This window comes from Rhipicephalus microplus, chromosome 3 (genome assembly GCF_043290135.1).
Source record: "Rhipicephalus microplus isolate Deutch F79 chromosome 3, USDA_Rmic, whole genome shotgun sequence".
In the NCBI taxonomy this organism is placed as follows: Eukaryota; Metazoa; Arthropoda; class Arachnida; order Ixodida; family Ixodidae; genus Rhipicephalus; species Rhipicephalus microplus.
The window spans coordinates 23,340,499-23,368,291 of NC_134702.1; the positions used below are offsets into that span (position 1 = coordinate 23,340,499).

Consider the following 27,793-nt stretch of genomic DNA (forward strand, 5'->3'; position numbering starts at 1 on the left):
TGATTAGTTGCACGCTGGTTTACTTGCTTAGAAATGAACGTTATTGAGCATTACTGACGAGATATAGCCTAGAAGTGTGCAACAGCGCGGCTGCTTAGGACGTTTATAGCGCAATGAGCCTGTTACGCGATACCAGCCTGGCCACAGTGGCGAGAGATTTCTGCCGGAGATGTATCGAGATGGGAGTGGATGCGACAAATCTGTGGAGCAGAAGTAGTGCAGCTGGTTCAAATGGTTTCGTGCACGGCGATTGCGTCCTTCTCTAGCCATACTCAATGTGTCCGATCCTGAGGAGACTACCATGGTCGCTCTCCGACGGCACTTCGAGGAGCTCCAACTCCAAGTGGACGCGAAGGGTCATCAGCCATGTTAACCTGAAGCTGCTCAGTGACAAGCGTCTAAACCCATGATTGACTCGTAAAAGAAACTCCGACCGGGCGGCTAAACTGTCGACAAAAATGCCCAAATGCAAGTCGAAGACGAGGTTTCTACCGGCGACATGTGCTTGGACGCTGTTGATCACGGCGACAACGTTGTTTTTCGTGTTTCCGTGAGTACTACGGCTTCTCGCTCCCTGCGTGTAGTCTCATTAAGCCTAATTTTGATGTTTGTCACTGTAATAAGTGTGTCAAGCGAGTGAGAAGCGGCCGGAAAGGATGCATCCTAGACGGGCTCATTAGAGTTGGCTGGGCGCGGTTTTTATCCACCCCACGCATCCTTGTGGCGTTGCAAAGCGGCTCCGTTCATTCTTTGTGGTCTGCGTCGCGACCCACAACCACCCGCAGTGATAGAGCCGAAAAATTTTCGAAATTTGCCGCTCGCCTTCGGTGATCTGCTGTTTTGATGCCCGGTTGCTGTACATTGCCAACTAGATCACCGGATGACCCAGGTTCGCTGCTCTTTTGACCTGGCACGCATGAGCAGTCTTGACAGTTCATTCGCCGAAGGGCGGTGCTACGGATCGTCTTGCAGTAGTGTAGAATGAGTGATCGTGCGACGTGCTTCTTTGGTCTGCTCTGTTTCACTTGTCGGAATTCGCTAGAGAGAGTGTTGATCGATTCGCGCCATGTTTTTCATTGAACGCATGTCGCGTTGCGTTCCATGGCCTGGTGTGTGGCAAACCATCACAGACGAAATGAGGATTGATGGGCATACATTGTTTTCGCGCGTTCACTTCGCCTGAAAGAAAGTCACAGGGCTTTATTCTATTCATGCAGTCTGCTTATAGCGGCTCAAGGCACGCATCGCCACGGATAACATTCGTAATGCCCGAGGAACGCTGTCCGCGATTGCTTTAGCAGAGGCTATTGTGTGCGCCGTTAACCTTTGCGATAAGACGCTTGCAGTGCTTGGTAAGCAACAGTTCCGTCTGAATGACGTCTTAGCTAGCATCATGATTGGCTGCGGACACACCGCCTCAAGCAGTAACGTTCACCATACAGGGGTGTTCCTTACCCATGTAGTACACCAATGTTTTAAAAAATGTTGCTCACGAATGCCTTTTTAAACGATAGGCAATTAGGCAAAATTTCTTGTGCAACTGAAACAGCCTAACAAGTAAAAGCAAAACATCGAGATGTTATTGATGTACTTTTGCAAAGGGACCTCGGCAATGGCAGTTTCAATCGCATTTACATGTTTGCCACAGCATTGTGTTGGCGTCCTAATAAGGCATGCATTGTGTTCTTAAGCTTGCCTACCAGCCTTCCTTGCAATCTGACCATGGCAAGAGGCCCCGCCGCGGTGGTCTAGTGGCTAAGGTACTCGGCTGCTGACCCGCAGGGCGCGGATTCGAATCCCGGCTGCGGCGGCTGCATTTCCGATGGAGGCGAAAATGTTGTAGGCCCGTGTGCTCAGATTTGGGTGCACGTTAAAGAACCCCAGGTGGTCTAAATTTCCGGAGCCCTCCACTACGGCGTCTCTCATAATCATATAGTGGTTTTGGGACGTTAAACCCCACATATCAATCAATCAATCAATCGACCATGGCAAGAGGGAAAAGAAACTGAAGTGACATCACTTGTTAAAAAAAAAATCTGATAGTTTAGGCAATTGTCATATGAAGATGGAGCCTGGTTGTTAAACTAAAGTGCAGTTTAAACTGTATGGTAATGCCTCTTGAAACACCTGCTATGAGAGGGGTTGCATAAAATGCTTTTTCACTTCTGCTACATACCGCAATACTGCATTACACAAACGAAAGCTGCTGTTAGCATTCAGCTTAACTTTCCAATAGGTGCTGGTGGTACAGACTTAGTAAACTGAATTCCACACTGTGGTGACTTGAATGTTTAAAGGATGAACACCACGAGTGGAACAATTTTGATAGCTTTCACATTACGTCAAGGACCTGGCTTCTCAATGTACTGGTACAATAACATCGTACCTGTGATGATGTCAGTGCATTGTGTTCACTTTTGAATCAATCTGATTCACTGTGATTAAGTTGCAGCCACCAGCTACTCGCCTGCAACTTTATCACCTGCTTTCAGTGTATTGGATGTAATTTACGTAACATCACGTACCCAGCTTCCTACTGGGCTGGAACTACGCCATGGTAACATCAGGGGTGCCCGTGCAAGTCACGCATGAGTGAAACTGTTGTTTGTAAATAAAGAACATGTACCAAAAGCTGAGCACTGCTATAGTCGGGGACAACTTTTGTTGGCACTGAACGAAAAGCTACGGAGGCGGAGCTTCTGCACATGTAGCACTATGCAAAGTAGTCTGTTCTGGCGCGCGTCTCGCAACGCTGCGGACAGTGATGGGGGTGCACCATCAGCGTCTCATGTAGACGCAGACGCTGCTTAGCGTTTGAGGGGCACGTAGAAAGGTGGGGCTTTCTCACGCGTCCAAAAACGTGAAGTCACAAGGAATAACTTAAAGAAATTGTGAATATCTTAATGGTGTGAACTGTGTCCTTTGTCGAATAGCTTTTCGTCGAAAATAAAGGAGGAATTTTTATGTTTCACATTGAAAATACAGACGCTGTTGTGGAACTACATTCACTGGCGGTAGGATTCACGCAATTTGGCTCTGTAGCCTTCGCTCCAATGCCAAGGAAAGCTGTCACCGAGTGTAGCTCTCTGAAGTAGGCTGTTTCATGCTTATAAGTTTTATAAGTGTGTGTTTGACAGGCTACTTTGCATAATAATGTTAGCTAATTAACATTCATACACTTTGTCTCCTGTGAACTTGCTCTTTCACGCACACTCTGGTACACCTCCAGTTCACTCGGCACAGCCTCCCTTTTTTGTCAGACACCTCCAAGAGGTGTGAAATTCACCAGTGACACTGTGACAAGATGTTCTAAGGAAGGCAGAATTTTAGGTGATGATAGAAGCTTGAAGAGATCAGAAAGTCATCAGCACGAAAGGGATGCCTGGTGTTTATGAATTGTTTATCTGTCAAGAAACGTATGGTTGATAAAAGGGTCAGATAATTGTTTTTAAGCACGCCTTGCTTTGTGTGATATCTTCGCATCAGAATGTGTGCCATGTGTCTGACATGCTGGTTTCAGGCCTCCTTCACACATGACAGCTAGTTCTTTGTAATGTGTCGTGAGTCTGCTCTGCCTTTGTGATTGGCCCTCATTTTTTGTCAGAGTATTGTGATAAGTTGGTGAAGGCCATCTACAATGCTTTGAAGGTGAACATATTTGACAGAGATCTGTCTGACTGGGTAAAAGTTCATACGAATAAAATAAACTCGCCAGAAACATCTGGTCGGTTTCTAGTTTTTGGTGATTTAACATTATAAACAGTGTTCTAAAAGTGGCTGGAGAGTTTATTTTATTCATGTCTATAATGCTGTTACATAAAAAAATGGCTGGATAGCGTGACTATTATAAATCTGTGATAATTTTAGGGAGAACCTAAGAGTGATCCCTTGGGGGGCTGTCTGACAAAATCTGCAATAGTTGAAACTAATTATCTTGCTTCGGCTGTGGTTACTTGTTTGTCCGACAAGTAGCAGGATATCTAACGAGTAGCCCATTAGGCAGCCTTGGCTGAAATGTCTAGTGGCGCATACAAAAGCTTCAGAGGGACGTCCATGATTAGAAGCATTTGCAAACGCTACTTTAAATAGCATGGAGAGTGTTTCTACCTGGCATTAGAGTTCATCATGTGGTGTTCACAGAGAAAATGTTCCACATGTCTCTGTGAGGCATTTCTATGCTTGACTTTTCATGAGCAGGTGGTCTGTTCACAGCACTTCCTCCGTGTCGTGCTTGTGCTTCAACACAGCAGGTGACATTTCTTCCCGTACGACACTGCAGCTTTGAGTTTCAAATGGCACTTGTCTCTCACTTTAGCCTGTTGGTGTGCTCTTAAAGAGACTAATGGCCATGAAGATTAAAGATGTACAAATCCTTAATGCCCAAACCCAGTTTTGTACATCAGTGAAAATTGTCATTTGCTATCCTTTGTAGGGAACTTGCGTGCGACAAGTGGCTGGAAATTATATTTGAGCAACTTCTTTGCAGAACTGCCTGCAACTGAAAAATTTCTCCAACTTTTTAAAAAAATGTGATATGCTTTTTTCTTGTGTCTAAGTAAATATTTGGAGTTATGAAAGTCAATGCAGCTAGAATGATGATACACTTTATTGCAGGGTTAAAGGAGTACTGACACAAAATTTTGACACAATGATACAAAGCTTAGAAGGTATTTTACAGCAGTTTTGAAGTTTGAACTTTGAAGGGACGTTATGGGGACCACCTTACATCCCTCACATCGCCACGCTGCAGGCAGTAAAACAAGTTATGATGATGTCATTGCCGCCATTTTTCTTTTGCCATGATTGTTCCAGCAGTCTATACTTCTCGGCGGCTTGTCGCGAGTGCGTGGCTGTGACGCACACATGGTTTCACCACAGAGAACCAGAGCCCCCCCCCCCCCCCCCCTTTTTTTTTTGCAAAAGCAAATATACTGCCATTAGTGTGGCAAAATACTTTCCAAGAAAGCTATCTTTACAGTTATGAAAAAAGCGTATCATCTGCCACAGGTGCTCTATGAAAAAATGCTGAACATCGGATTGAGCAACTATGAGCAGTGCACATGGCATTTCTTTCCTTATAGTGGCAGCACATCATGTTTTGACGCACATAATCATAGTTGCCTTCTCTATTTGCAGTTGCCCAGAGTTGACCGGACGGTATCACTACAGCATCCCCATTGTGCAGGGTTTCGTGACGTTTTTTGTGCTTGTGAATTTCTCCCTGGCCACATTCATGGACCCTGGCATCATCCCAAAAGGTGATTAGTGGCAGCTCCTTGTCATGTCCTCTCCCTTATCTTTTTGTTTCCCGGCAGAAGCTTTCCAGCTTGATAAGCACTTGCTCTGGCAATGCTAGTAGGAGTAGCAGTAAAGTGTTTCTAAACGGAAGGTGAACGTGTTTGCTTTCAAGAATCGGGACACAAAATACAAGTGCAAGTGTACCTTTTAATTTTGATGCAATAACGCTTGCTGGAAACGTAGTCTTTATTGTAAATCACTTCTGTACATGTTTTTGTTTTTGCTTGTAACATGTTGTTAAGTGATCCCTTGATGGAATGAACGTGGCCCTTTATTAAGCACCTTCCATGCTCGTGCATATTTGGCATACTGAATTGTGCTGTTTGCAACGAAAACAAAGCATTGTAATGTTTATTTGGGCACCTATTTTATTTTTGTCACAGCTTTTTCTTTTTGTATTGAATAATAATAAGACAATGAACCGCACTTGTATGAGTAATTATTACTCAATGACATGCATGAATTTTTTTCAACTGTAATGCATCCAAATCTAGCAACATTTATATTATTCTTTTCTTCTTAAACCCTTGGCTGCTTCTTAAAAGTATCTTTGGCTTGCTTGATAATAACTACTATACATTCTTACCTGTGGACATGTCACCTCTAAACAGACTGCTTTACAATGTTCCCGCAATGCAAACAGAAAGCTCATGATGCTGATCCAACACTTTCAGTCTTCTTACTTCAATTTTGGGGAAGCTCCTGGGGTGGAGCGCTGGAAAAACTGCGTATCGCTAGTGAGGACTGTGGTAAAGACTTGACATTGGTGTGCGCAGTGAAGAATAAGCGGGTCTGTCTAAGGCACGAGAAAGACAATGCGTGTCCTCTGAACCGATACTGTGACAGCTGGGTCTTTCTGGTTCTCTGCCAAGCAGCAGTCAGTGGCGTAACGACATCGCCGTTTCCGCCGCTTGAGTCATGCATTCGGACAGCATGTCTGGCACCGAATGCATGGCTGCTTGTCGCCAGTGATGTCACAAATGAGCTGACAGAATGAGGCAAAGTAATGAGTGCTGCGTGCAAATTGTGAGGCGATCCTGCGTGCTCCACTTGGCATTGTCTTCATTGCCGATTGGGGGCGGAACCTAGACGTACAGTGTACGCAAATAACTGCACACGGCAGTGTCAAATGCCACAAAGTTAAAGGGCCAGTCAACAGGCTCTGATTCTTTTTTACACACCTCAAAGAATCTTGGCAATTCAGAGAGAAGACTGTGGCAGTCTTGTTTTCTGAATATCACAGCGTTGTGCGGAGCCCTAATTTCGAAAAACAATTCCCATGCTCCTTTCCTACAACTGAGTAATCCTCCTTGTACGCACAGTAACGCGAAGTCGTCGATCGGCAACTTGACGTAGAACGCAGCTCGTCGATTGTTCTTACCAAGTCACGACGACGGACTACGCCTTCCCCTTCCTGTGAGTGAGAAAATTTGCGCAAAAATTGGAAACCAGCCTAAACCGATGTTCCAACCGCTGTAACTTCCTTAATGTAGCGCGTATTCGCAATATTCTCGCGGCAGCATGTTCACAAAGCAAAAGTGCACATATTTTTCTTCATAAACAATTTTTGAACCTCGGGGCTGTTTACTGGCCCTCCTGTGGCAATAAATGCCCTTCATGAAAATTCCAAAATAGCTTTACCACAATGCACATTAAGTAGCAGCACGGCACTTTGTGCATAGTTAAAAACGAGATTATAGTGTGGCTACTGGATTGTTTGTTCCTTAGTGCACATGCTTCTAGCATATTAACCACAGTAATCACTGTTTTTAAATTTTGCTTGCATTGATATCTTGGGTAACATTGCAGGAAAATAAACTTTACACTTTTATGTCGTGTCGGAGATGGAGTCGTTTTTTTTTTCTTTCTTGGTTATCACACAGCTTTCTTGCTGGTGAATGTAATCGTGGTTTCACAGCGATGTGAGGTAAATTGATACACAATTTTTGCTTTTAGTGGGGCATTTGTCACCCCCAAGATGAAAGTTATAATCAGTCTGCACGTCAATGTTTATTTGAAGTTTAGTTTTTTTTTCCTGCAGGTTGTGCACATGAAAAATGTGGCATGTTATTTTGTTATGTTATTCTGTTATTATGTTTGATGCTTTGAATTCTTTTCTTGCTGTTGCTTTTAGTAATTTGATGGATGCCTGAAAATTTAGTTTAAAGATGTAAATTTTTCCTTGTGGGGCACTTTGCAAATGAGAGGGCAGGGGTTTTTACTAATTTTTAAGAGCAAGCAAAAAAGAAAAAGAAACTGCACTTGCCATGTGTCTTTTTTAATTGTCAGTTATACTTGTGGGCCTAACAAGTTAAGTGAAAAAATAATATCTCAGTATTTTATGCTCACATATACTCACAGTTAGGATAGTTCAGCACTGGCTACTCACACATGTGAATTGCCCAAGTTAAATTTGTTGTTTGTGTTACGTTTGGGAAGAGTTGCAAAACTGACACATTTACTTAAGGCTATCTGCTGTCCAACTTCTTGACAGAAAGATTTTCTCAGACACACCTAAAAAGAGCAAAGACTGGCATGGGCCATGTTCTCTGGATCACCAGCACAGATATCACCAGTTTGTAGAGCAGATTTCTGAAAGCTTTTTTTTTCCCCCGCTGCATTTGAGAGCTGGAGTTTCTGGAAAGAACTCTAGTTTCTTGTTCCAAGGTGACACTGTTGATTTCGCCCATTCACACAATTCTTCTTTTTTGATTGCCTGTTTTTTCTTTTGTTTTTTCTCTCCTTTTTTTCTGACATAGAAAAAAGAGGCACACGTCAGCTCTCAAATGCTGTGAAAGTGATCGAGGATATTGCTCGTAAATGTGGGTTTTTCTCTTCACTTTGGGTTTGTGTAATTAGCCCATGTCATCACGTCTCTCGTCGTCATGTCCTTGGTGGTGGTTATCATGTTTCGTTTGTTTGTGGAAAGGCAGCAATTCACCAGTGCTTGTGTCTACTATTAATTGTACAAAACTTCAAATTGCATTATCACTACGTAAATAATTAGAGCCACACTTTTCGTCCCAACTTGTAAACATGTTTAGTATGTATGAGGACGTGTCAGTTTATGCTGGGTCAGGTATCAAACAACTTTTTTCAGGGTTTTATTTTATATGTCTGTTATATTATGAAAGCTTAGCCTGTCTTCACCGGTTATGAAAGCTTAGCCTGTCTTCACCGGGATAGGGCAGTTTTGAGTAGTGGAGGGTGACATGATAGGTTCAAGTGATAGGAATGTGCTATCAACGTCAAATGAAACCCGAACAGCGGCAAGCCTTTGCGATAGTGTAGTGTGTGCCCTCCAGTCATCACCATTGACAGGTGCGCATCCTGTTCGGCAGCTTTGCGCAAATATGCGTGCCTGTTCGTAGTTATTAGGGAACGGCGCGCACTATACCATCACGAAGGCTTGCCGCTGTTCTAGTTTTATTTGACGCTCATAGTACATTACACAGGCCCTAATTTTTCCTGCTAATTAGAGACTTGTGAACCTAAATGGCATTGTCTTGACAAAACTATGAAACACCTGACAGACTTCTGAACCGTAGTTCTGGTTTACGATACCAATTTGTGTGTGTGTTAGAGCATATCCAATAAATTATTTGCACTAAAGTGAGGTTAACTGGCACAGGCTGTGTCTGATAGTGTCCACAATCCTTTTCTTTGCTTTTTTTTGTTTTTTTCTCTCTGTTCGTGTGCCATTGTGGGGCTTCATTGGCATGTCATATCTGGGCTTTTGTGTTGTTGTGTGTGATTCACGTACGAGCTGTGTCTCGTAGTTTTTGTGCATTATTTGTTGCTGTTCTTGCTGACTGAAAATGACGCTCTAAAGAACACAGCGCAAGTTTCTTTTCGAATGCTCGGGCTAGCGTTTGTCGTGTTGGATAAATGTATGAGAAAAAGTAGTTGGAAAACAGAAACCAGGGCAAGGAAACATACACGGATCTATTATTTTTCTGCATTTTTTATGCTTACCTTTTTTTTCCTCTAATTCTCTTGTGCCAATACCAATTGTTTCACCCAAACATAATCCTTCAGAAATGGTACGAGGAATACTGTTTGTGGATAAAGCTTTGCAGTCTGCATTTTATCAATTCATATTTATTTCAAGCATAGTTAGAAGCAAAGGGGTATATTGGATGCATATATAAACATAATTGCTTTCACTGTCAGTGGGGATGGCAATATATTTAAACGTCGATTCATTCTATGTGCATTTGTGGGTGCACCAGGGTAAGAAAGGCCTTTTCCTGCGCTGTGAGATTGCTTGCATATGAAGTAGGTAGTGTTCCGAGTAACTTTCAGGGAAAAAAGAAAAAAGAAACATCCATTTTTACATGGCAAGTAACAACATGCCGGGCCGCACATGCTGCCCTTTTTTTGTTTTTCCAGACAAGCTGTATCACGAGAAGGACGATGACTTCCGGTTTCCACTGTACAAGAACGTGGAGATCAACGGAATCACAGTTCGCATGAAGTGGTGCACAACATGCCAGTTTTACCGTCCTCCGCGCTGCTCCCATTGCAGCGTATGCAACAGTTGCATAGAGGTCAGGCCGTAGTTTTCTTTTGGATTGACTTCGTTAGCATAATTTTAGATACAATGTGAAAGGAAATTGTCTTTTATCTCTTGTGAATAGGGAGATTTGTGGGAACAAATGTGGGAGGTACATCCATCACCTTTAAAGAGAGTCTGTAAAAACACTAATGTTTGTATAGCTCGAGCATTTCAAAGACACTTGAGCTCACTCGGCAATGAAAGTAGGCTCTGCTGTTCTGGCAGCTTTAAAAATTATTGAGTCAACCGCCTGTTGGTTGCACCAACACAGTTCCATGCAACTCCATCGAAATGTCAAAGGCCTCTGCAGTCTAACTAACAATCTAACTGTTCAGTTTGTTGCATAGTTGCTGCTACCCAACAAACTGAACAGGCTGAAAGTGATGTTAAAGTTCTCTAAAACTTGATAGTTTTAGATCACTCTCCGCACTCTATTTGTTAAAGGATACCCCGTGTGACGCAAGTAAAAGTAAAGTTTATGTGACCTCTTCAATGCTAGAAAGGTTCGGGGCATTGTCCTTTGAGCAGGTTTTGCATATGGCTGTGTGGTGCAATCTGGGCACAGGATAGACACTATATGAACTAATGTAAACCGAGTTTAACAAGCATTCAAGCTGCTTCCAGGCTAGCGAGCCCCTAAATAATATCATGAGAGATATCGTATATCATAATATTATGTCATGAGATATAAATAATATCATGAGACACCTTCTAAAATTTTGAAGTGGGCCGACACTGAAGGGCAGCAGGGATGATATCACCAGTCTGTGTCAATACCTTATTTGTTATCCTAGTTCTAGCTCCATCATGCTTATGACAGACAAGGTGTGTGTGAAGAAGTGCATTTGAATAATTCAGCGTGCTGTTGACATTCAGTGCCACTAGTGTGAAAGTACACCAAACCAGTTTTGAGATGCAAAGTTTGGGCTCTAGTTAAAACACTTAAGTATAGACGGGAATCAGTGTGATAAAAACATTAGAAAATGTAACCTGTGTGAGTTCTAAATTTGTGTGAAGAGCTGCTACCAGCAACTGTTTTCCACGTTACCCTCTTGCCAGTCTTTGCACGAGTTTGTTGAACACTTGTACCGAATTGTTGTTGTCCGGCAGAGCGCAATTTCAGGTCTGTTGACGCATTGGCGTCTGGTGTGTGCCGGCATGTGATTGGTGTATTTTAAACTTTATTTTTAAGGGAGGGATACTAAGTAGGTAGCCTGCTGTACGAGGCATGTTGCCTTCATATGAAATTTCTGCTGTAACTGAGTCACCCCTTTGTGTAAAACGTGTTCTGAAAGGTTTTTGGGGTCATACTCTCTCATTCCAGTCAGACATAACATTTGCCTTTACTGTCCTTCTGCTGTTCTTGCTAATGCTGATAATATGCGATAAGTGCATGTGTTCTTTAAGAACTGGCCCCCTCTTCCTTGCGTTGCAGACGTTTGACCACCACTGCCCCTGGGTGAACAACTGCATAGGGCGGCGCAACTACCGCTACTTCTTCCTCTTCCTGATATTCCTCAGCACCCACATGATTTCCATCTTCGCCATGTGCCTCGTGTACATCTTGGACAACCGCCATCGCCTCAACAGTCACCACAGCATCATCACGTATCCTTGGCTACATATATATAGTATACTGAATGCTTCTCTTTCTACTGTGTACAGTAGAAAGAGAAGCAGTGTACTTTCAGAAACTATTCATCATGGGCACCTTGTGTTAGATTTTCATAGTTGTAGCAATAGTGCAAAGACACTTTGTGAGGGAGATCAGCTCTGCTGGGGTTCAAGGAAACTCCTTATCTAAATCCTGACTAGTTGAATGGTATTTGCGATCTATGTTATTTTCAGAGCTCTGAAAAAGTGAGGCTGCTTCTTGGAGCGGATGTTTAATATAGTAGAAAATACGGAAAACAAAAGCTGTGCAGTAATGACGGCCCTTTGAAGTTCTCTCACTGGCTTCTAAATGACACCAGCAGAGAAAGGGGGTGCACACTAGCATAACAGCCGAGTGCAGTGGGAATTCACTTCGAGCTGCCTTTATGGGAAACTTGAAAATAGGCATTTTCAGTGGGACACATGCACTAGCAGTGCTGGGGCAGATTCCGTGGCTTTTGGGGCACCAAGATTTAGCTGTTGGAGGCAGTACTGCCGATAGCTACGTGCTATGTCTGGCGAAGTAGAGTTCGGTAGGACAAGCAATGAGCGAGGAAAGTGCTTCGTGTGGTTATTACTTTTATATGCTTATGCACTGGTAATTTCATCAAACTGTTTCACTATTTAGCTGAGCTTAGCCGGTAAAACAGCTCTTGTTTTCAAGTTACTGTTTGTCTACGCAGCGTTCGGGAATTCGTGTTGTCTAATCGTGGTGACTCCTATATGGTACACATTTGTCGCTGTGCAGCGCACTGTCGTCTGCCAAGTGGATGGCTCGCTCTTGAACTGACCTTGACTCCTTTCACTGGCAGAATGGTCATTCTAGTGATCTGCACCGTACTCTTCATCCCCATCTTGGGCCTCACGGGGTTTCACATAGTTCTAGTCTCTCGAGGCCGAACCACAAATGAGCAGGTATGTCCATTTTCGTGCGGTCTATAGAAAACTCTTTCAAAGACTAGAGCTGTTTTGTTGTGCATTTATTCATAATGTCGTTGTGTTACCTGACTTCCAGGTCGTTTGTCTGGAAAAATCATCTTGTTAGTGCTTTTGCATGTCTTTCTTTCTCTCCCTCATTCCTTTTTTGTGATTGTATGTGCATATCAACTGCAAAGTGGCTTGGTTGCTTGTATAGCAAACGGCAGCAGTGTACTAAAAAAATACGGACAAAGGCCGGCATCTAGACACAACACACGCATTTGTGTTGTGTCTGCTCTTGGGTTGTGTGTACATTTTTTTTCCTTTTCTGGGCTGGCTGTTGCTATTCGCCGTAAGTCAGTACGATCTCGCTCAGTTTTCTTTCTATGTACAGTGTCGGTTAATCGTCGGATGTGGTTGTTTCTCAAACTAGGTCACAGGAAAGTTTCGAGGTGGCTACAATCCATTCTCAAGAGGTTGTTGGAACAATATTTGCTACACCATATGCGGTCCTCAGTACCCTAGGTGAGACCTCCAAATAAATTTGTTCGAAGGTTCAAAAATGCTTAAACTTTTAAAGCCTGTTGATTCCTGCCAGGTGGTTAAAATTATTTTTCTCGTCTGTAACTAAGTTTGTACGAGTTGCAGGTTTCATTCTGTGGCAGCAGGTGGGCTTAAGATCGTCTTTAACTAAGTTTGTACGAGTTGCAGGTTTCATTCTGTGGCAGCAGGTGGGCTTAAGATTGTCTGACGTTTGCGCTATGCAAACGCGCTTTAAGTGCCGTCCAGTTTTTCATTTTCGGATAATGCCCATGAAGTCAAAATATGCCTTGCAGCAGTTTTGAGCATGGCAGATAAGTCTACCTTAGACAGACAGACCTGCCACGCATCTACTAAGTAAACTCGTGTTGGGTTTATACAAGCAGCAATAGACGGGGACAGTATTGCTCAAAATGTTTCCACTGCACTCTTTCCTTGAAATTTTCGCAACTTTTGTGTTCTCATAATGATAACATCATTGGGATTGACGTCCACTTCCGGATATTGTCCACCATCAGCAATTTAGATTTACTGCTAAAATCTGGCAACTGCTAATTTACAAATTTCATCACACCAAGGTCTCGTTTGTCTGTGACCTTCCGATGCATCAGTACATATACATAGCGACTAATATAGGGCAGATATTTTTAAAAAATGGCGTATTTTCTGTTTTAAGAACAGGCAAAACACAAAAGTGAAATGTTTATTCACAGCGGTAGTTAAACGTTTATTGTGCATTGTTTTGCCACAAGGGCGAAGAAATAAATCCTGTAGCAACAAACAGTAATGTCATGCAGAGAACAACAAGCCGCTCGAAACTTGTAGCACTTTCCTCGGACAAAAAGGATGCATGAAAAGAACATACAAAAGACAAGCGCAAACTAACAACTGTCTTAGCTGGACACTTGAAGGGCGCTGCTTCGACACCAAGATGTATGAAGTGAAGTACTGTAGACTCTCAGGAAACGGAGATCTGTTAAACGGAACTACTGCTTAAATGGAACTATCGCCTCTGCAACGCTTGGTTTTGGGCTTGTATTGTGCACCTATGTTTACCTTTCAGTAAACGGAACTCCTGTTAAATGGAACATTTTCTGGTTCCTTCAGGTTCCGTTCACTGAGAGTCTACTATACACAGTACGAGGGCAAACTAGCAGCTGTAACAATTGCCAGTTCTTTGTGTGCGAGTAGCGGGCTCTTTTGGCAAATGTGGCTGCTGCAGTGAGTGAAGCGACCTTTGTGCTCTTCGAAACTTTAGTGGAAACTTGCACTGAAAACACAAGAGGTCTCGCGAGATAAGCATACACACGCGAGCGATCCTGCCTGTAGAGCTGCATGCACTGAGCACTGAGCCTTAAAGTGCGTTCTTCGTGCCATCTTGCTGGTGATAAGAGCCCGTTCAACCCTCTGAGCTTTGAGTACCACCAACAGTAAATAGTGTATATAAAAAGCTCACCTTTCACAAGCTGAGGAACGTGCATACGCTCTGTGGCCAAGTCAATATGTGCTGCGCGTCGCGGTGCTTAAGGTTGAAGGTTTGACTTTTGGTGATAGAACTTTATTTCTTTTAGTTTTTTTCTTTGCCGTACCTTATCTAATATTTGTTTTGCAATGTCATATCCTTGGTGGAAGTGTGTCAGTGGAGTGGGTTGGACACTGGCATAAGACACTTTTAAATACTGCAAGATGTTCTGCTCAGCAAAGTATTCTCGTGCACTGTTTACTAACTGCATGCGTCCCGTTCTTCTTTCGACAGCTATGCCAGCCATCGCAAAAAGGCCAAAAAGACGGCTGCCACACCCCCCTGCTCCAACCTCCTCAAAATAAACGACAACCAGGTGAAAATATACACGGACAACAATACCGGCAACATGCGCAGCCCCATGGGCAATGCATACAACAAGGTCAGTGGCGGGCCATTTCGGCCTTCTATCCTGTTCTCCGTTTTTTTTTTCTCTCACTTTTCTTTTTAATGCAGTAACATAGCATTTTACTGTTGTTGAGATTCTGGCATGAAATGACCTCTAGGCATTCGCACCACCACACGGTTCGGCAGTTGGTGCACCTTGAGTTCTGGAGGCATGCATTAGCGCTGTTTAAATTAAGTACTGCCAATACAAGACAGCAATATGTTTTTCTGTCCCATTCACGGCATTTGTGTGACTAAAAATTCTATTTGTTTTGTACAATTCGAGAGGCTGCTACTTTTTTCTGTTGTACTTGCCGTGGGGTTTCCAAGTTTTCAAGTGTGTCTCATCGTTCAACGAGGGAGATGAAAGGCGAGGTTTAACTCCACCTTTCTTTTTTAATGAAGAGAGGGGGGGGGGGGGGCAAGCAATGACTACCTTGAACCTAGTAGTGATGTTCAGTGAACTAGACCTTTCATGTCCACATCGAACTCGACAGAGCTACATGTCTACATTGAGCGGGCATAACCAAGCGTCGCTCTATTTCTTTTATGATGACACTGCATTCATATGGTCAACAATTATTTATATGGTCAACAATATTTATATGGTCAACAATTATTATTATAAGAATACCTAGGGTTTCCTGTACCATACTACAAATATTTTCCAATATATGTAGTGTATTGGCAAAACAGTTACAATGCAATTTGAAAAACTTGCATACATGCACACACCCTCATGCACAATCTTTCAAGACACTCGCAGGCATTAGAATGTATTTTTATGTGTGTATACGCTAGTGTACCAAACAGCGTTCTATTTTATTGAGATGAGTTAGAAATCTGCCCAACATCAACTTTTTCCAGGCAGTGTTTTTGCTCCAATACTGGCTAAGACGTGAACGGTGTTGTTTCTGTTCTAAAGTTTTCACAACTGCACGGTCTGTTTGTGGCAGGCAAGTTTGTGTTGCATATTGACGGGACTCGGATGACCTGTGTGTCATCACTGCATTTGTGTGTCACTAGATTTGCCTACAGCGGGAATCGCGACACATAGCAGCCAGCTCTCTTTATTAAAGAAAATATAGTTTACTTTATGAGGCAATCCTGATTGTTTTAGAGGCACATTCAACGTTGTTGTAGAGCACTTTGGTTACTTCAGTGGATTGGAGACGCATGCATTGTTTTGTTGATTGAGCGTTTCGAATGGTTTGACCGAATTCGTCATTCCTTTGGTCGTATTTGTGTCAGCCAGTTATTTTGTTTCATTTTGTTAATTTCTATTAACAAAATGAAACAAACTTAGTATCATTCTTTTCAGCAACTAAACTACAGGACAAATTTTTCTCTTTTTTTCTTTTTTGAAAACCTGATGTGGTTGTAAGTATTTGATAAGTACCAGCTAATTTTCTCCTTCCAAGCTCCAAAGTTATTTCTGGTCAAAGAAATAGCATTTTTGACATCTAGTTTGCTTTAGGCTAAGGTGTGCACCTTTTAGAAGAACCAATAGCTCTAAAAAGTAATATTTTGTATTGTAAGTTACTATACTAGCCTGTAATAAATTACCTCATTTCTAAATGAGATATTTAGAATCTATTTGTAGATATAAAATTTGTATTTATCTGTGCACATGCATGCCCGTATTCATTAAGGTAGGGTAATAATTAAAACCTTTTTTTTTTAAGGAAAAAACCCTCGTTCATTTAAAGGAGCACCAACATCAACTTTACTCATGCCAATATTTTTGCGTCAGCGAGTAACTATAGACCCCGTAGCAGCGATTCGTGATCTAAAACGCAACTGAGAGATGAATAACTATCACTTTTAATTATTTATATCGCTGGTATCTAGCACTATTCAAAACGGCCGGCAATCCCGCCAACTTTAGCGCTGGGAGCACCAGCTAAGGCGCTACCTTGTGATCACCTCCAGGTCACGCCACAGCTGACCACTTCTCCACAGCAAAGAGTGACGTCAGGCTCAGCTGCTCTGCTAACATTTTATCTGCTAGGTGGACACATTCAGTCATGCCTTGCACTTGCATTGGTGTCGTAGCCGTACAAAGTGTCGACTCGGGTTCAATACGATAGTCTGGAGCTTGGAGTCCCCGTGATTCGTGACGTCGCGAATTATTTTCGCTTCGATCGACCTTTTGCAGAACAGTGCTTCCGAAATGGACGCCGTTCCAAGCAGCACTGCTGAGGGGCCCAAGGATGCACGCTTCAGCCATGTTCACTCGTGTGTCTCAGTTAGCTACATTGGTGTGTTTTGGCGTGCAAAGCATTCAGGTATACGCAGAGGGGGTCAATGCTATATAGCTATCGTGAATGAGCCTCAGCGGAGAAATAGAATACGTTTCCTGCTTGCCAGGTTCTTTTTTGCGCCTCCAGATGGTCTCACCTATCCAGCCTCTCGCGGTTAACAGGGTATTAAGACTTTTACGTGGACGCAAAGCCTACAGATGAAAATTCAACGATACCTGCATGTTACTTGTTAGCGATGATATCTGACTATACGCTGTTCCACTTTTGATAGCTTGTGGTCGTGTTGATGTGTAACACATACCTGATATGAAAAGACACCCTCATTACGCTTTTTTCGTGCTTCGAACTAGACGACATCAGCTCGCGATTCCCTGACATGCTGACCGACAAGCACACGTTTAATCATGCTCTTTTCTTTCGCCGTTCTTTTTTAAAGGTAGTTTTTATCTTGATAATTTATGATATCATTCAAAGCGGTGCGACGAAAATCAGACGCGACGAACGAGTGCGTTTTTGCGCTTCGGCGCCAGTCGGCGCCACGATAAGAACACTCGGATTGTACACGTCATCGCTGTTAGGGCTTCGTCACTGAGTATGGCATTTGTGGAATGTATCACACCGAACACGTAGCACTAGTGTCGATGTCGCAGGGCAGTCTATTTTCCGTTTTTTCTCTTTAACTTTTCTACTCTGTTTGACATCAATGTAAAATAACTTCCACGCAACGGATATGTTCAAATTTGGCCAAGACAACCTACGCATACCAAGCGACCGAATGATGGGCACATCTTGATCTTGAAATTTGATGTCAGGGCTCCTTTAAAGACTCACAAAAGTGTTTTTTTAGGCTTGTGTGAGTAGTGAATTTTAGGTTCGAAGCCAATCCGATGCGAATAATGGTTTCGTTCGAATAATTTGGAAGTAAACTCAAGAAGTTTATATAATATACTGTGTAAAAAGGGGGCCATATTTTTCATCACCTGGCTAACCTGCACAATATTTTTTTAAATTAAAAAAATGCCTGTGCAAATGCCATTTTTTTGTGTTCAAAGAAATCATAAATTAGTTCGAATAGTGGTAGTATTTGACTCCAGGTAGAATGCAAGTGATAACATGTAATATATGTAACGTTTTGAAATTTACTGTACTTGAAGCATATAAATAAGCTGGTATAACTTAAATGTAATATGTTCATTTAACTTTGAAATAAGGCTTTGCAGCAGTGCAGATTTTTTTTTAATGAATGTTTTCACAATTTAGTGCATCACTGCAGTGAAACCGTCTTTACAGGTAAAGTGAAGGTTTGGGCTAGTTGGTTTTGCATTATGAAGTGGGAACAGTGCAATATTCTAAACGGAGACGCACACAAGACAGCGCTTGTCTGTGTCGCTTCTTTTTTGCGTATCCCCTCGTAAAATATCACGCAGTTCCTACTTTATAACACTTTTACATGGCATTGCCTGCAAACTAATACTGGTGACACAAGGGCACTTTTAATCGCGATCAGGACAATCCGAATCAGTTTTCTTGATCGCGATCACCATTATGATCGCTGCTACACTGCCCAAGCTAATCCGGTTTGAGCTTGGGTCAGATGAAATCTCCATGTGGCATTTGCGTGCCGTAAAACATGGCACTGACAAAACTCGTCATACGGTATGTCTATAGAGCTCTTTATTAGCAATGTTAATCATGCAAGAACCGCCCGAATGTCAAAAACTTTGCATGCCACTACAGTAGTAATTTCATAAATCTATCATTCGATAAAATTTTCCTAGAACATACCTGTATTGCTGCGTGAGATTATTAACATTCGCTTTTATTTCTCACGGTCCCCGCTCATAGCCGTGTAGTGGCAGCGAAGCATTAATCTCGTTGTATGTGCCACTTCTGGGGCCTCAAGTCTGATCCAGTCGCTCCTGCCAGTGTAGAGGTCTCTTCATTCGACCACAATGTGCGCACACATTGCGACGTAGTCGAAAGGCTTGCGAGACTCATAATCAGTTTGCTTCGAGGTGCTCCAACAGCTACGTCGGGGCGAGAGTTGATCTAAGCGCTGAAGGCAGCTGTCGTCTATTTGTTGTCTGCCTCTCCTGTAACTACATGCAGTCGATGCGAATCCTAAAATATGCAATACTTCAGATATTGTTCCAATTGAAACAGTTTAGAATTTTCTTTTTTTTAACATCTAGGTGTTTTAAAGTGTTCTTGTTCAACTATGCTCGATTTTATTGTTTATTGTGCTTTAAACAAGCTCGGCTAGGGGGTGCAAACGACAGCGAAATCGCGACGAGCTATCGCAATAGTCTTGATCCCGATTACGCCTGATCGTGATTAAAAGTGGCCGTGTTGCAGCGCCTAATCCGGATCGTGGTTAATCCGGATCGACACTGATCGCGATTAAAAGTGCCCGTGTGACACAGGTATAATATATGTCGGGTGCTTGTTTTCACGGATTAGCACCCTACAACTGCTGTGAAACCGGCTTTATATGGGTTACATGTGGACTAATATTGTACATTTATTCATTTAACTCAAATACTTCAAAATTTTTATTAATTTAAGATCTAATCGAAGCGAATTCGAACACTGTAATATTCATTCAAATATTTGAAGCATTCGAATATTCTCACAAGCGTAGTCTTTTTGCTTAAGCAGGCCACAGAAGAGCCATTCAGTGCCCAGCTTACTGCGTCATCACTTAAAATCATTGGTATAAAACAGGATCTGTGCTAGGCTGTAAGCCCTATAAAACTCTGCTTTGGGGTATGTTGAGCTTTCGTGACAAGTCTGGTAGTATTTGAAATATTTTTGGGGGTATATGTGTGCATGCCCTCTTATGTTAGTGCTCAAGCAGTACTGCTGTCTTACTCTTACACATCATGCTAGCCATTGCAAATCAGTATTGCGATTCAGTAATGCATCAGCTTCCCCCCATGATTTTGAGCTGAGCATTGTTAGTATAAGTTTCATCAGTATTAGCATTATTATTATTGCATATTTCAGGCCGCATGCTGAGCTATAACATGTTGTCAGGAGCCTCGATTTTTTTCTGACCGTGCTAAAAAAATGTTGCAGGGGGCCCCCTTAATTACTGAAGCAAGCAGGGCATTGCACTCTTGTGGCACTTCTTTCTTTTTGTCTCCATTTTATGTGAGCTACAGGCCTGCTGACATTTTATTTTTTCTCTCTCTTTCCCTCTCTCTTTTCTTCTTCTCTTTAAGATATATAATGTCACGGCTGTCTGAATCGGACACTTTCATCCAGGTCAGAATTTACTATAGATGCCATTGCTTATCTTTCTGTTAGACTCTCGCTCTTAATAATAGTGTGTGGCATATCACTTAGCGCTCTTTTTATTTTTCCTTTTTGTTTGTTTGCCTGGCTTCTAACCCGAGACATACGCTGCAATTACTTCTTTTTGCCATGCTGGGATGCGCTTGGCTTTTGTCTTCGTCAAACATCTGCGCGTAATGTGTCTGTTAAATACTCCTGTGGAACATACTTTCATCTTTCTTTCTTAATAGCATTGCCTGGTGTCAGTACAAGGTGCTTGAGCTACTTCAGTGATCAACAGGCTCTCCTGTCTCTGCCCAAGTGGGTTACACGGGCTTACCTGTTGATGCGCACAGCTCTCGTGCATTTCAGCCGGAGTGACAGCATGGCAACAAATAGATACACAGATGCGAGGCGATACCTCATTTTGTGTGCTAAATGGATTGGAAGTACACAAGGGGGGGGGGGGTCAGAAGTTCCCAGGCCGCTATCCCATGTATTTCTATGGAAGCGTTGCCTGGAGAACTTTTGACCACGACTGCACATTCAATGCTCTTGCTGCTTCTAGTTTCTGGGATACCAAATCAGGTGATGCTTAATTGCAGCAGCTTCATTTAGTATATCCAACCATAGACGTATGTGAGGTTTCCCTTTATTAAAATAAAAAGACAATGAAGCGATGATGTGCTTTTTACAATGGCCTGCCTTGGCTTCCTTGCAAGGATAGGAAGCAAACAGTTGTTGGAAAGCAACATCGAGGGCATTCGGCCACCAATATCATGAAAAATTTACGTGGCCATAAGCCTTCTCTTTAAATGATGATGCAGCAGTTCTTAATGAGTAAAAGTATGGGGCAGACTTCACCCTTCCCTTTAGGGGATTGATGGGAGGGGGGGAAGGCTCTTTGCCTTGTGCACTCACATACTTATTTATTAATTTATTTTTATTTATTTATTAATACCTCAAATACTCCAGCTTGGGGTTTTACGTGAGGGATGGGCTGTTATGTAGTGACAATGACTCGATCTACATCTTGAAGGCTTGTGGGTTGGATTGAAGCACAGCATTTCTGGGTAGACGGTTCCAGTCTCTTGCTGTGATGACAAAGAAGGAGCATAGGTGCGCAGCGGTCTGTGCCGGTGGCGGGTAAACTGCTTTGATGTGATTCGTGTGGTAGGATGGATGATAAGCAGGCAAGATTAATGAAGTGCTAGGAGAGGAATGATAAAATTTGTGAAAAAGGCACAATCTAGGCCTAAGGCATCCGAGTTCCAAGTTATCAAGATGTGCTTTGGATTTCAGTTTTGTAACACTACTGTGGAAAGATTAATCTGAATAGATGTAGCGAACTGCACGGTTTTGTACTGCTTCGAGTGTTTCAATAAGGTTTGTTTGATGTGGGTCCCAAGCGGAGCATGCACATTCTAACTTGGGCCGTACGCATATTTGATAAGCTAACAATTTCACCAATGGGGGAGCAAGACGGAAGTTCCTTCAAAAGTATCCCAATGTGCGGTTAGTTTCGTTAATGATGCTTGAGATGTGAGAGGACCAGGAAAGATTGCCGGAAATAGTGACACTGAGGTACTTGCATAAGTTCACAGGATTAAACTGCCCAGCATGACCCAGCATCATGGCCACAGAAGAAAGCATTACTGGTGCCTGTGAAATAAAATATTCTCAGTTATTGCAAGTTTTAACACTTGAATACCTATCCTTTTCAATGGCCTGCCATTGGTTCGGAGCCTAAAATGTCTTTTCTCTTTCCTGTTATTTGTGTATTGCATTGGCATGATTGATTCCCTTTGCATTTTGTTATTACCAAGCAGACATCTGGTGCTCTGGCAGTTATTTTTGTAAGCATCGCTATATCTCGTCCAACACTTCCTAAACTTCTTTGCCTCACATCAGGGTGGCTTCAGTGACAAACGTCATGTTGCACTAAATATAGTAGTTCAGTTTTCATCTCCACAGAGGCGATCACGTTGAATATCATTAAAAATTTCTTGGCAAGAAACTGGGCAGGCGGTAATGTAATGAACTGAATCTGTGGCAGCGTATAAAGTCGGGCTTTGTTGTTTTGTGGTTGCAGCGCTTTGGGTGCCACAGTTAACTACATGGTGTGGAGCATGCTCATAAAGTTAATACAATTGCTAAAAAGGATTTATGTATTTTCAGGGAGGTAAAAATGTTCAACACTGTCTGCACTCACTGCACAGGGTCACCTCCTTCCTTATCAGCATGTCTCATGCAGTTATGTGATTTATTTTTAGTTACTGGGAATAATTTGGTTCAAGAGTGATATTGTAGCCATTCCAAATGCAAATTTAACAGTATGTACTTTTCGTGAGAGTAGAAAAGGTTTGTGGCTAGGACCAACATGAGGCGAATTAGAGGAAAATTCAAGGTTTTAAAACACACAGCGAAGCGGTGTAAATCGTCATCACCTGCTTGAAATGTACATTGTCACAAAGCAGGCACGCATTTGATGTGAACTGCTATAAACGTTTCATTTTCACGACTTCACCAATTTGTTAGATGGCGACCGTGCTTTCCCATAACAATTAGCCCTTTGCAGGCACAATCTGCAGCATAACAATTCTGGGGCATGCTCACGAGAGTTTTTCCTAATCACAGCAGTGGTTTCTCGGCACACTCAAATTCACAAGCTGCCACTGCTTACCTCATGATTTCCAATGATGATTGATGCTGTCACATTCAGCATTTAATCATAACACTGCAAGGCTTTGAGGCCACTGTCACTTGGCCACAGTATGTTGTACTGCAGGTGTCATCTGCAAATCCTTGCGATTAGTGATGGAACCGAATTCTCCTAATTGTTTATAGTATTTAAACCACTCGGTAAGGTGTCATGCACTGACCCACAGCTGACACAGGCTATGTGCCATTTTTTCTTAGACAGCTATTACTGGTCAACTGGCCGTTAGTATTAGGGCTCCCATGTATGCTCAAACTTAAGGTCTTGCTAACAAAGTTGGTCACTCTATTCGTCTCTATCATAAGCTGACTTGTCAGCTGCACCGTTTCACTGAGCAACTCTATGCTTCGCTGGTGGCAGTGTGCTTGGCACACTATCTCTGGGAAGTCTTTGGTACCAAGACACAATCTTTTCGAGCAACCTTCTAAAAAGCGAACTGCCGACCTTGAGGTAAAAAGTTAAAAATCTTGGAAGTTCTGATGAAAATCTTCTTTTGGAACCTCCATCACCTGGCCTTGTTTGTGCTTATTCTTTCGAGAGATTTCCTGCATGCTTTGCTTTGCAGTAATTAGAACTGTGACAATTGCTAAGGAAGTGGCTAGTTGGTCTGCAAATTGGCATCGTGTCTTGTTTGTGACGAAATGAGCGCTTGTGTATGCACATGGCTGATGGCTGCATGGCCAATGATGCATTCTGTCATATCTTAATGCAAGGTGGTTTTTGCTTTATTTCTTTCTTAAACGTGTTTGTCTTTATATTTCTTCCTTGGATCTCTATTGTGCAAACATTGTCATTTGTCAAGTTGGTTGTTATTGTGTTGTTTAATGTTAAGGTGGTCCTCTTCGCTGGTGGAGTGCTAATGATATGCCTGCAGACTGGCGTAATTGAATATTGCTTGGTCATGCCCACTCACTGCTGTCTTAATTTTGACTAATTTTTCGAAAGCGTAAATTAAAAACCTGGAACAGACAGCCACATTTTGATGTGTAGGGAAAGCAAGATAAAAATCAGTGACCCTGATAAGAATGGCCCACTAATGATACAGGATGGAAATAGTGTTTTCCTTGGCATGCAGTGGAGAATGGCATTCTTTTCATTTCAGTTTATGAGATTTGGCAGCATCAGAAATTTACCATGCCCATTTCATTCAGGCTATTTAGCATTTAAGCGACTACCTTGTAGATGGAATGTGCAGTGCACTCTCTGAAACAGGACATTAGTCGGTATTTTGAGGACGATTACAGCCTGAGGCTTGTACAGTCTGCACATGTGGCAGTGATGCTACCGCTGCTACATTCCCTCAAAATTTGGGGAGTCTGCACCCAACCTGTGTCAACGGGTGTGCTCCAACTTTCAGAAACGAAACTACTCGAGGTTCTCCCGTTGAAAATGACATCGCGATGCACGCAACCCTGCGTAAGACGCAACCCGAGCCAAGCCAAGCCAAACTGGACCATATGTCCTGGATGGTTGGGACACAGTGATTGTTTAATTTTTTGGAGTATTTAGAAACCAGGAAATCGTCCGAAAAAAGATTCATGACTATTCATTTTGTCCAAGTAATTGGAAATAGCTTCAATTCTTCCTAGAGTACACTTATCGAGCATTTAGATGCACGCTCAGGCTGTTAAAATACATTAAGGGCCTGCCAACGTTCATTTGCAAATATGCATTGCATGACGAGCGCCGACGATACCAGTAAAGCGGGGAATAGGTTGCATATTTATTGCAAGGAGCATGTGGAAACGATGACGCAGAAGGTAAAGGATGCGGCAGAATAGAGGAATACTTGTTTGGACTTCCATGATGCGTGTATGCACTTGGAACACTGCGCCACTGTATGAAAATCTCCGTGGAGCTACACGTAGCACTTGCTGCCACTCGAGACCAATCGTTCCTAGTTGAGTGCAGCACATAGCCTACACAGCTGACGCTGTTCCTACTGGGGCGCTTTTGTACGCACGTGTTTCTCATAAAAAAGTGTTCTTTCTTGATGTCCACTCTGTTCCTGATCGCACACGGGTGCGGCGATGGCGAACTGCTTTCGTTCGTGCAGGCACCGCGTCTGTGCGGCGAACTTAGCCCATTCGCACAAAAAGGCAGCGTGCGTGAGTGATAAAAAACGTGGAGCACGCCGGCAACTACACCACATGCAGTAACAAGCTGTTAGCTGAAGATGCTTAAAATAGAGTGATTAAGTCTTACTGGCGTGCTTGCCGCATTTCCGGTGCTTATCCATTAGACATTGCCTCACTCCACGGTGATAGCAGCCCCTTCGAACTTTTTTTATTCTCCTTCACCCCATAGTACTTTTACATTGCGGCAAAGGCGACTTTGGGACATTACTGTGACACCGAACAATTCTTGAAAGCGTTCGTTTAAGCCTATGAGGTGATAGGCGTAGGAAAGGTAGGGACTTTAAGGAATGCTGTTTCTTACCTGGAATGTCGGCTGAAAGCCCAAAAAATTGAACGCCGAAGAGTTTCAGCGTCAAAAATTTCAGGTGTCTTATGCATAGATGTTGATAGGGCTTGTGATGCTGTCGTAAAATCGTCTTAATTTTCAACTAGGTCTGAAAAATCTGGCTTCTGAAAAATCGACGGTCAACTGATCTTCAGTTACGTTATAAATGAAGTGTTATGGTTCTAAATTTTGAAATTGACTTTGTCTAATCGGTCATATTTTTTTTTTCCTTTTTACTCTATTATGCTTGAATAACGTGCAGCATGTTGTAATTTCATCATTTGTATGTCATGAACACAGTATTCATAAGACGTCAGGAAGGGATGGATCACAGAAGTTGTGCCGGGCCGACGTTTCGACAAGCGGACTTGTTGTTCTTAAGGCGAGAACAGAACGGTTTTGTTCCGAGTAACACAAAACCGCTTGTCGGAACGTCTGTTCGACAGAACCCCTGTTTATAGATTTCTTCGTAAACACAATAGGGGTCTTGAAATTGACTCTAGCAATGTCTGCTCCGAAAGGCAGTTTTGCTGCTCCAAAACCCATTTTTATTTGCTCCAAAAGCTGCTCCAAAGCAGCCTAAGCCAATAGTATCACTGATGCGGATACTATCTTATATTAGATCTGTGCCAAATTTTTTGCCCTGTGTCTGTTTTTCCAGCAAGTTCGAGACCTTGCATTTAGGAGTGTTTGAAGGTGATTTATAATGTGCTCTACACCTTCCTCTCTTCTTTGTTGACAGATGTCGCAAGGCCTGGTCGATCATTCCGACATTGATGCGTTCGAGGCAACACAGTCACGCGACTGTGAACCTTCACCGCCGCAGCCTCTGCACCATGGCTCCAAGACCAACTTCTTCAGCCCGACGGGCAGCGGCTTCTTGCCAGGTGATGCGGCAGCCTTGCAGCACCCGGTGCCCCCAAGCAGCCTCGGTGGTGCCCCTGCAAACAGCATCCCGCTGCAGCCTCTGCGCTGGCCGCAGAGCCCGTGTCGCACGCCTCCGCGCAGCCTCACCAGTCCAACGGTAGGCTCGCCGCTGCGTCGTCCGCCCTTGCCGTCGCCTGGTGCTGCACCACGCCGAGTGGTCGGTGGTGGCACGAGCCCATCTGGCCGCCGCTTTGTCTCTGAAAGTGAGCTGGACCAGGCGAATGGCAACTACCCGCCTTGTGCACCACCAGTGTCAACAGACATCACCGCGAACCGAACAATGCTGGGATGGGAGGCAAGGCAGCCACCGCCCCGGCCCGGATCACGCGGGGACGTCAGGGCAACACCGACACCCGCAGGCAGCAGTGTGTCGGCGCGCCGGCTCAGTGGGGGTGGCGGGGGCACCCCGCCACAAGGTAGTGGCAGCAAGGGATCGGTGCTCGAAGGAACCCACTACTCAGGGCGTGGTGCCGCACCACGCCGCCCCATGTCGTTCGTGAAGGCGCTGGAGATGACGGACTCCATTGAGAAGGGCTCGTCGGGGTCGCGGCCGCAGCGCAATGCCGATGGCACAGCGTCTGCATCTGGCGAGCGGCGCTCAGTGTACGACATGAACTACGAGATTTCAGTCTAGCCGGCCTGTGTTATATATGTTTCTCAGTGTGCCTGCCGTAGTCGTGAGTGCAGGCAGAGTGTTTGCAGCTCTCTTGAGGCCTTCGCTGCCATCAGGATACTGCAGATTGAGGGAGAAAGCAAAGTTCTTTGGTGTGCTGGCTGTTGTGCTCAAAGTTCGTTTTGGGGGCCCCCACACTACGTTTGGTTTGTTCCCAGCCTGTGTGGGCACATTCCCAATTTCTCTTACTATCGACACATTGTCAAGCACCCAAGGATGGCATTTCCATTGTCGAAAGGCGGCATTGAAAATAAGGGCATACAGTGAACTGCTGCCGAAGCTCAGTTCTTCTCACAAGCAAAGATTTTGCCGAGGGTGTTGGGTCCCTATGTGATGCTGGTCAGCTTCGGTGCCCTCTGCTGCACAGAAACATTGGAGATGTTATATATATGTGCAGCTCTGGACACACACTTGTTTTTTTGTTGGTTGCTATAGTCTGTGTTTGTTGTTCACTGTGTTTGCCGAGGCACACCTTTGGAGAGAGTCAGCATTTGTGTGCCATTGCGTCCTCTGCGTTCTCGTTGCCGTAGTAGCGCTCGCCCACCCTTCCTGCTTTATCTCATGCAACTTTGAAAAACAAATTCTCCTCCCACCT

General features: G+C 43.5%; 1 protein-coding gene across 2 annotated transcripts; it reads left to right on the plus strand.

Moving 5' to 3' along the window:
- The first annotated feature begins 160 nt into the window (after positions 1-160).
- Zdhhc8 (zinc finger DHHC-type containing 8) lies at positions 161-27,793 on the plus strand. 2 transcript variants are annotated; one of them, XM_037431640.2, is made up of 9 exons: positions 161-550; positions 5,137-5,258; positions 8,058-8,120; positions 9,691-9,848; positions 11,292-11,464; positions 12,322-12,424; positions 12,861-12,952; positions 14,724-14,871; positions 26,341-27,793. In XM_037431640.2, the coding sequence occupies exons 1-9, from the start codon at positions 459-461 to the stop codon at positions 27,157-27,159; spliced, it is 1,770 nt and encodes a 589-aa protein (XP_037287537.2). In that variant the 5' UTR covers positions 161-458; the 3' UTR covers positions 27,160-27,793. The 2 variants fall into 2 exon arrangements, with proteins under 2 accessions (XP_037287537.2, XP_075745198.1); XM_075889083.1 differs by lacking the exon at positions 8,058-8,120.